Source organism: Thamnophis sirtalis, unplaced genomic scaffold, assembly GCF_051295495.1.
Source record: "Thamnophis sirtalis isolate CommonGarterSnake01/CBP01778 unplaced genomic scaffold, rThaSir2_p1.2 scaffold_13, whole genome shotgun sequence".
Classification (NCBI taxonomy): domain Eukaryota; kingdom Metazoa; phylum Chordata; class Lepidosauria; order Squamata; family Natricidae; genus Thamnophis; species Thamnophis sirtalis.
Genome location: NW_028261393.1, coordinates 52,473,982 through 52,488,878, shown reverse-complemented (window position 1 = coordinate 52,488,878; position 14,897 = coordinate 52,473,982). Strand labels below are relative to the sequence as shown.

At 47.3% G+C, this 14,897-nt stretch overlaps 1 protein-coding gene across 1 annotated transcript in view; it reads left to right on the top strand.

Annotated features, from left to right (window-relative positions):
* GRIA3 (glutamate ionotropic receptor AMPA type subunit 3) overlaps positions 1 to 14,897 on the top strand; it is a 172,259-nt gene that overhangs the window by 110,937 nt on the left and 46,425 nt on the right. Inside the window, 1 exon segment of the mRNA XM_087727511.1 lies at positions 1,197 to 1,573. Coding sequence (XP_087583637.1) covers positions 1,197 to 1,573 — 377 coding nt within the window.

The following is a 14,897-nucleotide window of genomic DNA, read 5'->3' as shown; positions in this document are numbered from 1 at the left end:
GAGCCTAATGACCACCAGCTGAGTACAATCACCTCCTGTAATTGCATAATTGTTCCTGACGCCTAGTAGCTCTTCGATGGCATGCATCCAGGAACAACTCACTGCTGGCCCTGGCTCACTCTCCCTTGTCTCCTCCCCACTGGTCCAAGGCTCAGGCACCTCCTCGTGGCCAACCAACCTCTCTGCGCCCTGCTTGGAGTCGGAACCCTGTCCAGGGTCCTCCACATCCTCCAGAGCCGACTAAGAGGGCCCCTTGCTGTCAGAGTCTGGTGGCAGCTCCAACGGCACCTGCTGGGCCTCAACACTACTCAATCCATGTTTTCATCTCCTCTGTCACAGATTTGACAGCTCTGTAAAACAAGCTACAGCCAAGCCCCATAGCCAGTGGACATGAATTGAATCCATATTATTAATTCTTGGGTCCTGAGAGAAAAAGGTTTCTGCTTCGCTCACAGCCAGGATTAGAATTTCCCTAGATTTTGTCTGGGAGCCATTTTGGATATGTATGGATGTGTTTAAATTATGTTGGTTGCTTGGCTCTGTGTTTTTTTTATTTGTGTGCACCACCCAGAGTCACAAGCACGAGATGGGTGGATATATAAATGTCATAAATAAATAAAATCAATTTATTGTTACTGCATGACAAAGGGAATTTGTGGAGCTGGCTTTCTCAGTTACACATCTCTCCAAGGTTATGCAGCCTGCATTGCTACTTCTACATCCTAAAACTCCTTATCTCTAGGCCTAGGTGATTTTAAGGCAAAGCCCTCCCCCATCCTCATTTTTCTGCAGTGCTAAGGACTCCAGCCCTCCAGAATTCCTGGTCCCTAAAAAAATGACCAACCCAGACATGTTTGGGAAGCATACAATGAGTTGCAAGAACATGGCTACCTCTTCATCTCTTACTTCTTAGATCCTTGGTCTGGCCAGTCTATCACTAGAGTAGAACATACTACCGGCAAATCTGTCAGAGACATGTTGAGTACTTGGGTCTCTTCCAAAAGCAGGAAGCATAAGGAACCGCAGATGGCCAACCAAGCCAGAGCAGCTTCCCGTTGTGAGGTAGAAGGTGCTAAGAGCTGAAGCATCCCATGTCAGAGTGGTGAGGACTGTTGTTGTGTTAAAACAAAGATGCCTTGCTGTAATTTTCTCTTCTTCTTCTTTTCTTTTTTTATGTCTGTGTCCTGTCTTTCCAGAGAGCAGATATAGCTGTGGCCCCATTGACTATAACCTTGGTCCGAGAAGAAGTCATAGATTTTTCCAAACCTTTTATGAGCTTGGGCATTTCTATCATGATCAAGAAGCCCCAGAAATCTAAACCGGGGGTCTTCTCCTTTCTGGATCCTTTGGCCTATGAAATTTGGATGTGTATAGTCTTTGCGTACATTGGCGTCAGCGTAGTTCTCTTTCTAGTCAGCCGATTCAGTCCTTACGAGTGGCATTTGGAAGATAACCAGGAAGAGCCTCGCGACCCTCAGAATCCACCTGATCCTCCCAATGAATTTGGAATATTTAACAGCCTTTGGTTTTCCCTGGGTGCCTTTATGCAGCAAGGATGTGATATTTCTCCAAGGTTGGTTTTTGGTTTCTTTCGTATTCTTCTTCTACACCCATCACCCTTTGTGCATTTTATGGTTGGTGGGGAGAGAGAGAACCATGGTGCATATACGTTTCTCCGAGACGTCATCCGATCCGCTCTCACCAAAGTTGCCTTCCTGATGCACGTAGTCCTCGACTTACGGCGGGCCGTTGGCTGGCCGTTCAAAGTTAGAATTCCCGTGTCTTCCCTTTTCACGTTTCCATATGGCCGTTTTTTTCACACGGACACCCGGTGCAGCATTCCCACAGTCACATGATCAAACTTCAGATGCTGGGCAATGGGCTCCTACTGATGATAGTTGCAGTGTCCCAGGAACACGTGCAGGGGTGGGCTTCACAAATTTCAGCAACGGGTTCTCTGCTCGGTTGCTGGGTGGGCGTAGCCTAGTCGGCCTCCTGCACCACGGGAGGGAGCGCTTTTGCCTTCCCCATGCTCCGGAGACTTTCCTTGAGCCTCTGGGAAGGCAAAAACTGCCTCCCCCAGGCTCCAGAGGTCCTCCGAAGGCTGGAAATGGCCCCGTTTCCAACCTTCCAGAAGTTCTGGGAGACCCGTTTCCCCTCCCCTCCTCACCGCATAGGCCCTGCACTTACCTCGCATCCAAAACAGGCCGCATGGAGACTCCTGGGAGGGGAGGGGCAGGGTTGGAAGGGCAGGGTGTGATGGGCGGGGCCAGCCAGGGTTGGGATTTTAACCAGCCATAACGTTAGCTACGGGTTCTCCAGAACCTGGGCAAACCCGTAGCAAGCCCATCCCTGATCCCCTTTCGTGACCTTCTGATGAGCCAACTCAAAGGAGAAAGCGGATAAACCTAACAATCGTGCCACTAACTTAGTAACGGTGGCAGGAAAGGACGTAACGTAGAGCAAACACTCCCCAAACTCCCTGTCTCGCTCAGCAGCAGAGATTTGGGGCTTCGTTGTTAAGTCATAAGTCGAGGACTACCTGTATATCCTTCACTGACAGAAGCATCCTCTGTCAGGCAGCCGTCACCAAGGATATGGCTAATCGATGCCTTTTTTTCTCACGCATCGCAACCAGAACGTATATCCACCATGTCGAGACTATAAAATGCATCGGGTTTTCTTTTTCTACATTTTCTTGGCGATGCTTGGAGAGCTACCGTGTTTTTGCTGCATAGCTCATTTTTTACGGTGCATGTCACACTTTGATTTCTGCTTTGCAAGACGGTGGCTAATGCTTGGTGGAGCTCACATGTTGTAACAGCGTTTAAAATACGAGACATTCCCGTGCTTTGCTGTTCGTCGCTGCCCGTGCTAACCTTTCCGGTCCCTTCGCTGTGGGTTTTCGTTTGCTTGCTTTAATTTTGTCAGATGCTTTTTTTGTCGTGACCCTTTTGTCTTTGATTTGTATCATCCCTGACACTGAGGGCACGTTGGTTCCCCCATAGATCTCCTTTCAGAGAATTGCAATGTATTGAATTCTGTGCCTCTCTCCTCCTTCCCTCCTTCCCTCTCTTTCTCCCCTGTCTCTTTCTCTTTCATACACACGCTCTTTCTGTCTCTCTCACACACATACACATCCACGCATTTCTCTTTCCCTCTCTCTCTTTCTCTCTCATACAGACACTCTTTCCATCTGTGTGTGTGTGAGAGAGAGAGAGAGAGAGAGAGACCCTCTCTGTGTTTTCTCTCTCTCTCTCTCTTTCATCTCTTTCTCTCATGCTCACAGACTTCTCTCTTTCTCTCTCTCCCCCCTCTCACTCTCTCTCTCTGTCTCTTTCTCTCACACCCACACATTTCTCTCTTTCTCTTTCTCTCTCTCCCCCTCTCTCACTCTCTCTCTTGACTCTTTCTCATGCCCACACATTTCTCCCTTTCTTTCTCCCTCTTTCTTTCTCTCTTTCTCTTTCTTGTCTCTTTCTCTCACACCCACACATTTCTCTCTTTCTCTCTCACTCTCTCTTTCTCTCTCCCCCCTCTCTCACTCTCTCTCTCTTGTCTCTTTCTCTCACACCCACACATTTCTCCCTTTCTCTCTCCCTCTTTCTTTCTCTCTCTCTCTTTCTCTCTCGTCTCTTTCTCTCACACCCACACATTTCTCTCTTTCTCTCTCACTCTCTCTTTCTCTCTCCCCCCCCTCTCACTCTCTCTCTCTTGTCTCTTTCTCTCACACCCACACATTTCTCTCTCCCCCTTTCTTTCTCTCTCTCTCTCTCTCTCTTGTCTCTTTCTCTCACACCCACACATTTCTCTCTCCCCCTTTCTTTCTCTCTCTCTCTCTCTCTCTCTCTCGTCTCTTTCTCTCATACCCACACATTTCTCTCTTTCTCTCTCACTCTCTCTTTCTCTCTCCCCCCTCTCTCACTCTCTCTCTCTTGTCTCTTTCTCTCACACCCACACATTTCTCCCTTTCTCTCTCCCTCTTTCTTTCGCTCTCTCTCTTTCTCTCTCGTCTCTTTCTCTCACACCCACACATTTCTCTCTTTCTCTCTCACTCTCTCTTTCTCTCTCCCCCCCTCTCTCTCTCTCTCTCTTGTCTCTTTCTCTCACACCCACACATTTCTCTCTCCCCCTTTCTTTTTTTCTCTCTCTCTTGTCTCTTTCTCTCACACCCACACATTTCTCTCTCCCCCTTTCTTTCTTTCTCTCTCTCTCTCTCTCTCTCTCTCTCGTCTCTTTCTCTCATACCCACACATTTCTCTCTTTCTCTCTCTGCCTCTCTCTTTCTCTCGCTCTCACTCTCACTCTCTTGTCTCTTTCTTGCTCATACACACATACACACACTTTCCATCTCTCTATCTATCTATCTTTCTCTGTCTCCTTCTCTTCCTCACACACACATTCTCTCTCTTTCTCTCTCCCTGTCCCTCCCTCCCTGTCCCTCCCTCCCTTCCTCTCTCTCTCTCTCTCTCTCTCTCTCTCTCTCTCTCTCTCTCCCTCTCTCTCTCTCTGTGTGTTTGTGATTTTGGCAATTATCCCAGCAAAGATCAGGGAGCCAGAAATACAATAGTATTGGGGAAGGGCCAGCAAATAACCCAAGTCTAGCATATTGAAAGAAACACCATATAATTAATTATCAGTCCTTTTTTTTTCATGAGAGGACAGAGCTCAGCCTCTAGAGGGATAATTTAGCAGGTCCCAAAAAAAGGCAACCTGGAATGAGGTTAAAAATGGATTCTCATTCTAAATGATAGGTTTTTATTTGGAGCTCTGAAATCCACTGATTTTCTTTTATTGTACATGGAACTGTGCATGCCTCATCTTGTTGGCTCGGGAACTTATAGCAGAGCCTATTGTTTTTGACAGACAGTCAAAGGGCAATGCAGTAGGACAATGTGGCCAGTTTAAGATGCGTGAACTTCCAGAATTCCCCTTCAAGAGGGCCGTGGAATTCTGGGAGTTGAAGTCCACGCATCTTATAACAGCCATAGTTGGAAAATGCTGCTGCAGGAGACAAAGGAATAGTTCAAAAGCAGGCTATCTCTGGCCACTTCCACTTGAAATCTGTCCATCTGTTCAAAATCAGCTTGTTGTCTATCAAATCACATGATGTCATCTGGGAACTGAGTTAATTACTGGCTAATGCAGACTATTTTGCATGGCAGCAAAGTTTTGCACTTTGTGGACTCCAATCCTTTGTCCTGTGAGACCCAAGGGAGGTCTGGCCTCCATCCTAGCTCCTTCCTTCCTTCCTTCCTTCCTTCCTAGATGTTCAGTTGCTTCTCAAAGTTTAGAAGAAGGAACATGAAGATGGTTATGGGCTGCTTTCAAACTGCTTTGGAAGACTGGGGGGAGGATAGAAATTATGGCAGTAGTATGGAAATATATTGGTAGTTGTGGAGAAGACAAAAGGAGAAGCTCGTTGTCCAAGAAGTCCTCATTTTGGTTTAGAAGTATCTGTGTTGTGGCCTGTTGGCCACCAGCCCCTCCAGCAGCTGAATCAGAGGAGGAGGAAGAGGCGTGGGAGTCAGGGTCAGCATCAAGGCAACCTGAGAGCTCCGAGGGGGAAGAGGGAATGGAGCTGTCAGAGAGAGAGAGAGGGGGGCAGAGCCTGGGCAGTCCATCAGTCTTCAGATGGAGAGTCAACAGACCCTAGGTTTGGAGATGGCTGATGAGGAAGAGGAGGAACAGCTGGGCCCAGTGCCTGATGCATAAGTACACAAAATGTAGAGGAGAGGAGAGCAGTGGAAATCTATGGGCTGATCCTCAGGACCGAAAAGACACCACTGCTAGCGGAACCCCACCCTAGCTCTGGGGATAAAAGGTAGGGGCGGAGATGAATAGAAGTAGCAGACAACTATCTTCCAGACAGACAGAAGGTGAGAGAGACACTTTTTCCTGGGGCTGCTGGTGCTCGTAATAAAGGAATCATTGGTTCAGCTACAGAGGGTTTGGTGCTTTTGGCGCGCTGGGTCCGAACAATCTGATTGTCCATTTGTGGGAAGTCAGAAACTGGATCAAGTAGATGTCATTTCAGTCAGGAGACGCCATTACAATTACTCTGGGATTAGTTGCATAACGATTGCATGGATACTACCACAATTCTTTGCGGCCCATTACAACTTAGTGGAGGGGGTGTTTGCAGAAATAAGTGGCTTTACTCCCACCCACCCGCCCCCACCCTCATAGCACAATAAGCAAAGGCAAACTTTTGTGGAGAACTTTAAAGTTGAACCTGCACTGAATCGTTCCTTTGATCCATTTCAACTCGGATCTTATATTCTTTTTTTTCTTTTTCCGTCCTCCGTAAGTGCAATGTTTTACAGTCTCTTCTCCATGCTGAGACTTTTCTTAAAACCCGGATTTAATTTGGAATCCCAGGGAGCAAGAAATATCTTCCACGGCACTAAGCAGTAGGCCGTTCTATAATTGTTCCTCCAGTTTTCCGTCTTTATGAGCAAAATTGACGGAATTGGGATTATCCTCTTCTCCTGTCATGGGTCTAGCTTAATCCACTTTGTCCTTGGATAAACACTGCCGTATTCGGAATAGTCTTTTTGTTATTCACAAAAGAGCTCGGCGTATATGTGTGAGGTTTATCCAGGCCTAACATGTCTGCTTAGAAGTGCAGTGCCAATAGCTTTCCTTTCCCTTTTTCTTTCTTTCTTTTTTCCTCTTCGACCATTTAGAAACATTTGTTTTTCAAACGAATGCTTTATTATATTCTATTAGACTGGAGTCTGCCAAGCCTGCAATCTTTCTTTCTCTTTCTCTCTGAACAGTTCACATTTATTTAGTTAGTTACAGAGCAAATGAAGGGACACTGAGCTTGTCGATCAGAAAGGTCGGCAGTTCCACAGTTCGAATCCGCAGCGCCGCGTAGCGGAGTGAGCTCCCGTGACTTGTCTCAGCTTCTGCCAACCTAGCAGTTCGAAAGGACATAAAAAATGCAAGTAGGAAAATAGGAGCCACCTTTGGTGGGAAGGGAACAGCGTTCTGTGCGCCTTCGGCGTTGAGTCATGCTGGCCACATGACCACGGAGACGTCTTCAGATAGTGCTGGCTCTTCGGCTTTGAAACAAAGAGGAGTAATGGCCCCTAGAGTCAGGAATGACTAGCACATATGTGTGATGAGAACCTTTACCTTAGAGCAAATAAAACGGCTATCCGTTTCATACGAAGTGACTTTGGGCAGCGTGCAACCATTCAAACAAAGCAATAAACGTAGATATAAAATTATTAAAAAAGAGCCATTCAAAATACAACCGTCCTTCACAGGAGAGAGTCAATATTAGCCACAATGGTGGAGCCGTCTCAATGTGTCATGCTCAGAGGCCTGATGAATGTAGCCAGGTTTTGAAGGATTTCTGGAACATCTGGAACTAAATTCTCACTTTGTGGCAGAGGAAAATGTCCCATAAGGTGGGTGCCACAGCAAAGAAGGCATTTGCCCAGGTTCGCCTGGTGCACCAATTGCGTCCCTACCTGAACCGGGAGGCACTCGCAACAGTCACTCATGCCCTTGTGACCTCAAGACTGGACTACTGCAATGCGCTCTACATGGGGCAGCCCTTGAAGAGCATTCGGAGACTTCAGCTCGTCCAGAATGCAGCCGCGCGAGCGATTGTGGGTGCACCTCGGTACACCCACGTAACACCTATCCTCCGCGAGCTGCAATGGTTACCAATTGATCTCCGGATACGCTTCAAGGTGCTAGTCGTCACTTATAAAGCCCTTCATGGTATTGGACCTGGGTACTTGAGAGACCGCCTGCTGCCAATTACCTCCCAAAGACCCATTAGATCACCAGAGTAGGCCTCCTCCGGGTTCCGTCTACCAGCCAATGTCATCTGGCTACTACCCGGGGAAGGGCCTTCTCTGTGGCAGCTCCGGCCCTTTGGAACGAACTCCCTGCAGAGATTCGGACCCTCACCTCTCTCCAGGCCTTCCGAAAAGCCGTTAAAACCTGGCTGTGTCGGCAGGCCTGGGGTCGATGAGTTCCCTTCCCCTCTCGAATCGTGTGGCTGTTGGTTGTTTTTTAAATGCCCTGTACTTTTGTAGTTTTTGTGTTTTTTCCTTTCCCCTCCTTCGGGTTTGTGCGCCGCCCTGAGTCCCGTAGGGAATAGGGCGGCATATAAATAAAATGAAACTCAAACTCAATCTCTTAGAAGCCAGCAAGTAGAGGTTCCTAGTTGATGGGACCCAAACCATACCTTCACTACCTGATACAATTGGGGATAACCCAACCCATGACATGAAGAGCTTCAAAGGTTAAAACCAGCCTCTTGAATGACTCCAGAAGCAAGCTGACATCCAACACAGCTTGTGGAGCAGAAATGTGACATGCGCTGTTCTGGAAGCACCTAGAACAGTGATGGCAAACCTATGACACATGTGCCCAAAGTGGCACACGAAGCCATGTTTCCTGGCATGTGCAGCATCACCCGTTCGTCTTCTGGGTTTTTGGTGTGCATGTACATGCAACAATCAGTTGGCCTTCGTGTGTCTGTCACAGTGCCAGAAACTGGAAGAGCTAGTCTTCCATTTTCCTGCATAAGCATGCACACTAGGCCAGCTGATTGTCGTACGGGCATGCATGCCAGAAATCCAGAAAACTAGCTGGACGGTGCACATGTGTGTACTGAAAACTGGAAGTTCATTTTTGGGCGTGCACATGCACTCTTAACCCTAACTCTAACCCTAACCCTGGGCAGCTCCTCTTCCAGGTTGCGGCCCAGACGAGTGTGCATGCTCCCTTTTCAGCACTCGGTACCAAAAAGGTTTGCTATCACTGACCTAGGACTTCCTACATCGCTGCTTCTCACACCATTTGAAGCTTCTGAATACTCTTCAAGGGCAGCCCCATGTACAACACATTATAATGATCCAATCTGGAGGTGCCTAGGACATGAGTGACTGAGCAGAACCTTCTAAACTTGGAGCCGATTTAGCTGGTGCATTCTGTTCAAAGGTCCTCCAAATCATGTTTGCCATCTTCTCCTTGTGCAGTCGTGAGTCCAGGAAGACTCCCAAATTGCACACTGGATCTGTCGGGCCACCCCATCCAAGACCAAAGATGACATCACCCTAGAACTGGTAGTCCCCCAAAGCCCAAGACACTCAGTCATGCCAGGGTTCGGCTGAAGTTCAACACTACATTGTTGTGATGAGATCCAGCAGAAGCCATGAACGTTCTTCAAGTGATTCTTGTGGCCTCCAGTGTAACATTGGGATCCTCCAAGCCAGGATTCTTGCCTAGGATTCTTGGCCAACCTGTTGGGGCATCCAGTCCAAAACTGGTGAATCTTACTGGAAGTCTAGGCACTTGCAAAATGTATGGTCCATGCATGATTTTTCTCTTGGCTTCTGGTAATTATGGACTTCCGGGGGGAGGGATATCCAGTGGTAGCTATCTCATTCCCTCCAATCATTAGTAGAGGCTCCAAAACTACCTTGCCTCTGTAACGAAGATAAACAATATACATTTCAACCAGTATTTTTAGGACTTGACATATAGACTGAAAGGCCCATTGAGGTTCAGTGTAGATCAATGTTTTTCAACCTTAGCAACTTTAAGATGTGTGGGTTTCAATTCCCATTTGCTGGCTGGGGAATTCTGGGAGTCGACGTCCACACCTCTTTACAGTTATGAAACACTGATTTAAATAATGTGCAGAGCGAATTAACCTGAAAGACTTAAGCCAGCTTCCCCCAGGCTCCAAGAAGTTTGTTTGTGTGCTATCAAGCTTTGTTCTTTTCCAACCAAAGTTTTTTCCATTGTTCCCTCCTGTTTGAGCTCAACTTCTAACTTTCTCCTTGTGCATGGATGCTTTGCAGTTGAATCCCAGAACCACAAATGCAATTTTGCTGTTTGCTTGCTCTAGAGGTAATGTGTACCGCTAGCATTTTAAATTGCTGTTGACCATGTACTTAGCCATTAATGGACCGGGAAAATAAGCATAGGACATCATGTGGAAAGCTGTGGGCGTTCAATTGGTTGGCTGGTTTCCATTTGACTTGTTCTTCTTCAGTGATAGAATCTCATTGCTAATCTTTGTTAGTGTCTTAAGATAAGCCTTTAGTGCGTTGTATGGCACTTTGGGTTTCAAAGGAAGGAAGCTGCTGCAGAGTCTAAGGCAGGAGTCAACAACCCGTGGCTCTGGAGCTGCATGTGGCTCTTTCATCCCTATGCTGTGGCTCCCTGTCACCAGTCGGCCCCACAATTGATAGGACTTTCAGTTAGGACAGATAGAGGAAAAAGGGACACTGTTCTAGGAGGACACTCTATGGTGGGGAAATTGGACTTCCAGTCAGCAGAGGAAAAAGGACGCTGTGCTAGGAGGAGACTCTATGGTGGGGAAGTTAAATTTCCAGTCAGCAGAGGAAAAAGGACGCCGTGCTAGGAGGAGACTATGGTGGAGGAAATTGGACTTCCAGTCAGCAGTGGAAAAAGAGACACTGTGCTAGGAGGAGACTCTATGGTGGGGAAGTTAAACTTCCAGTCAGCAGAGGAAAAAGGACGCCGTGCTAGGAGGAGACTCTATGGTGGAGGAACTGGACTTCCAGTCAGCTCCAGAAGTGAATGAGGGGGTTCCGGTTAGGACCTGTGTGGCTCTTTGAGTGTTTAAGGTTTCCGACCCCTGGTCTAAGAGATACACAGACACACAGACACACAGCAGCTCACCTAACATCTGTCTGTAGCTTTGCAAGGCAACACCACTCGGCATGGTATCCAGAAAAGAGTAGGTAGACAGACAGACAGACAGACAGACAGATGATAGACATGTATATATGTATGTATATATGTATGATAGAGGATAGATAGGTAGACAGGTATGTATGTATGTATGTATGTATGTATGTATGTATGTATGTATGTATGTATGTATGTATGTATGTGTAGGTGGATGAATGGATGGATGATAAAGGATAAATAGATAATGATGTGTGGGTGTGTGTGTATGTATGTATGTGGGTGGGTGGGTGGGTGGGTGGGTGGGTGGGTGGGTGGATGGATGGATGGATGGATGGATGGATGGATGGATGGATGGATGGATGGATGATAAAGGATAAATAGATAATGATATATAGGTAGGTAGGTAGGTAGACAGACAGACAGACAGACAGATGATAGACTGACAGACATGGATGATAGAGAGAGAGAGAGAGACAGACAGACAGACAGAAAGAGACATGATAGATGGATAGGTAGGTAGATAGGTAGGTAGGTAGATAGATAGATAGATAGATAGATAGATAGATAGATAGATAGATAGATAGATAGATAGATAGATAGATAGATAGATAGATGAGGGAGGGAGGGAGGGAGGGAGGGAGGGAGGGAGGAAGGAAGGAAGGAAGGAAGGAAGGAAGGAAGGAAGGAAGGAAGGAAGGAAGGAAGGAAGGAAGGAAGGAAATACAAAGCACTGAGCAATAGGCTGGAAGAGATAGGATTATCTCCAAGCAAAAGAAAGAAAGAAAATCTCTTATTTATTGATACAACCAAACTAAACCACGGTGTTTCCAAAAATTGAAAAATCTGGTTCAAAGACATTAGGCATCATTCTGTTCAATGTGTCATTAGATCATACTGATAATTGTTTTCACTTCGGCCCATTATCTGGGTGTCTCAGCTGGTTGCGCTGATCCTTGCCTGGATCCAGAATCTAAATAGAGGCAGGAGTGCTTAACAGTTGAAGGAGAGATAGTAGGCAGTTCTAGGGCTGTGGCCAGATGGAGAAATCAACAAGGCAGCCCTCCTAGCTAAGCATTATATGGAGCAATGATCATTATTGAATTAATAATTATAGGAATAATTCTTGGCCAGTACTTAATCGAAACTGGCTGAAAAATCCATCCACAGATGACTCCGCAGCGTAACGATTGGGGCTTTTGGGGATGAAATTCACACTGAATGCTCAATTAAAGGAAAAAAACAAAGATCCAGAAGGTTATCTTTATGACTGACTACCGAGTTGCATAAAGCTTTGGTTTGCCTTGAGCAATAGATGTAATTTTTTTACATTTTTCATCGTTGCAGAGTTGTGTGTTCTGCAAATGACTGTCAATGCGGGCCAGTTGCCAAGTGCCCAAAATGTGATCCTGGGATCACGGGGGTGGGGTGTGGGGGCGGTGTGGACTGACCTCAGAAATCAAGCCCTACATCCCTTTTGGGGGAGGGGAAGGGATCCGTCCTAACTTTGAACAGTCCCTGAGTAATCGTAGAAGGCTACCTGTACTCTAACCCAAAGATGTTCTACACTTAGGTGTTCTGACCCCCCTCGTCCTACACTAAAGCACGCCGTGACAAAGATACTTCAAGGATTTATTAACAAACAGACAGGACCTTGGCAGCAAGCCAGCACAGACAAGACAAGATGTTGGCAGCAAGCCAGCCTACCAAGCTAGCCACGAGAGTTCTCCAGCTCTAGTGAATACGTTGACTCCTGCAACGAGCGTGTGCACAATCATTCTTTTTATAGTCTTGAGAGGAGCCTAATTACCACCAACTGAGTGCAATTATCTCCTGTAACTGCGCAACTGTTCCTTACACCTATTAGCTCTACGGTGCTGGGCATCCAGGAACAATTCCCTTGTCTCCTCCCCACTGCTCCAATGCATGACGTCTCGATCATACTCCCTTGTCTCCTCCACACTGGTCCAAGGCTCAGGTGCTTCCTGGTGGCCAACCAGCCTCTCTGTACCCTGCTCAGAGTCGGAACCCTGTCCAGGGTCCTCCACATCCTCCAGAGCCAACTCATAGGGCCCCTCGCTGTCGGAGTCTGGTGGCAGCTCCAACGGCTCCTGCTGGGCCACAACATTTAGGCAAGAAAACTCAAATGCACAGGTACAGTATAGGTGGTACCTTGCTTATAGTATTAAGAATTACTATAACATCCGATGGTTTTGCCCTCATCGATAGCATCTTAATACTTTAACTCCACACAACAGCTGAAATCTTTCTCTCGAGATATCTCTTTGATTGGGCAATAATCTTTGCAATCCCCTTATTGATCCTTTAATTGCTATCGATGTTTAGAGCTTGCTTCTTTTTTATATTTTTTATTTTGTTTTACCCAACTGGTATCCAATAGGAAGTCACAGACGCTGCAAGTAAAGGAGTTTGTGTAAACTCCCTATGGGTGATTCCTAAAATTGCTTTTGGCCAGAGGTCGGCAAACTTAAACACCCAAAGAGCCATTTGGACCCATTTCCCACAGAAAAGAAAACACCGGGAGCCACAAAGGTCCTAACCGGAAGCCCCCTGTTCAATTCTGGAGTTGACGGGAAGTTCAGTTCCCCCACCATAGAGTCTCCTCCTAGCGTGGCGTCCTTTTTCCTCTACCTGTCATAACCGAAAGCCCTATCAATTGTGGAGACAACTGGAAAACTCTCCCCTTGCCATAGAGTTTTCTCCTGGCGCACTGTGATTCTCTCCCCCCCCCCCACCTCCACTGGAAGCTCCTCTCAAAATTGTGGTGCTGACCGGTGACGGAGCTGCAGCAGAGGGAGGAAAGAGCCACATGTGGCTCCAGAGCCGCAGTTTGCTGACCCCTGGCCTAAAGAGATCTGTCTTTTCCGATCATAAGGAATACGATTCATACATTGGAGCTGTAATAATGACCATTTCAGGGATGGCCTTCAAATGTTTTAGCAAGGGGTTCTCTGCCCGGTTGATGGGTGGGTGTGGCCATGGTGGGCACGGCCTAGTCAGCCTCCTTCACCATGGCGGGGGGGGAAGCCTCTGGAGTCTTTTCTTGAGTCTCCGGGAGAGCAAAAACAACCTCTCCAGGCTCCGGAGGCCCTTTGGAGGCCTTTCCAAACTTTCAATAGGCCTGTTTTTCACCTTCACCAAGCCTCCCCCCGCGCCCTGCACTTACCTTCATCCAAGGTAAGGGGGGGACTCTTGGGAGAGACAAGGTGGGCAGGGCCAGCCAGGAGTGCGATTTGGGGGTTCTTATCTCAAACCCTTGCGAACCCCCAGCAGCCTGGAACAACTGGGTTTTCTCGGTTCGATACTGTGAATGCGGAATAAAACTGAATATTTCCATATGTGATTGGCGGTGAGACAACACTGAGGCCGCTCACTCAACTGGGGAGGAATTTCGTCAAAATTTCGTCTAGTCCAGAATGCGGCCGCGCGAGTGATCGTGGGCGCACCACGGTTCGCCCATATAACACCGATCCTCCGTGAGCTGCACTGGCTACCTGTTGATCTCCGGGTGCACTTCAAGGTCCTACTCACCACCTATAAAGCGCTCCATGGTAGTGGATCTGGCTATTTGAGAGACCGCCTTCTGCCAATTACCTCTCTGCGTCCCATCAGATCGCATAGAGTTGGCCTCCTCCGTATTCCATCCGCCAGTCAGTGCCGACGGGCGACTACTCGGAGGAGAGCCTTCTCTGTTGCGGCTCCGACACTATGGAACAATCTCCCCGTGGAGATTCGTACCCTCACCACCGTCCAGGCCTTCCGTACAGCCCTCAAGAACTGGCTAGCCCGTCAGGCCTGGGGATAAGTCTACTTTCGCCCCTCCCGAATGCCGAGTGAATGTTGAGTTTTACTGTTTAATTTACTTTTGTTCACATCTCTTTTTGTATTGTCCTACACTCCCTTTCCCCTTTGATTGTAAGCCGCCCTGAGTCCCCTCAGGGAAAAGGGCGGCCTATAAATGTGCAATAAATACAAATAAATACAAATAAATACAAAACAACCCCGTATGACTTTTGCTGATTACCAAAGGGGGAGGAGAAGACTTAGAAGTAAGTGGATAGAAAATGGGGTGAATTATGAAAGAAAGAAAAATAATGTTTAGCTGTATTTTAACAGAGAGTGATAAGTTGTTAATGTTGGGAATGAAGCAGGGAGCCCTATCATTTTTCCTTTCTCCTGTGTGT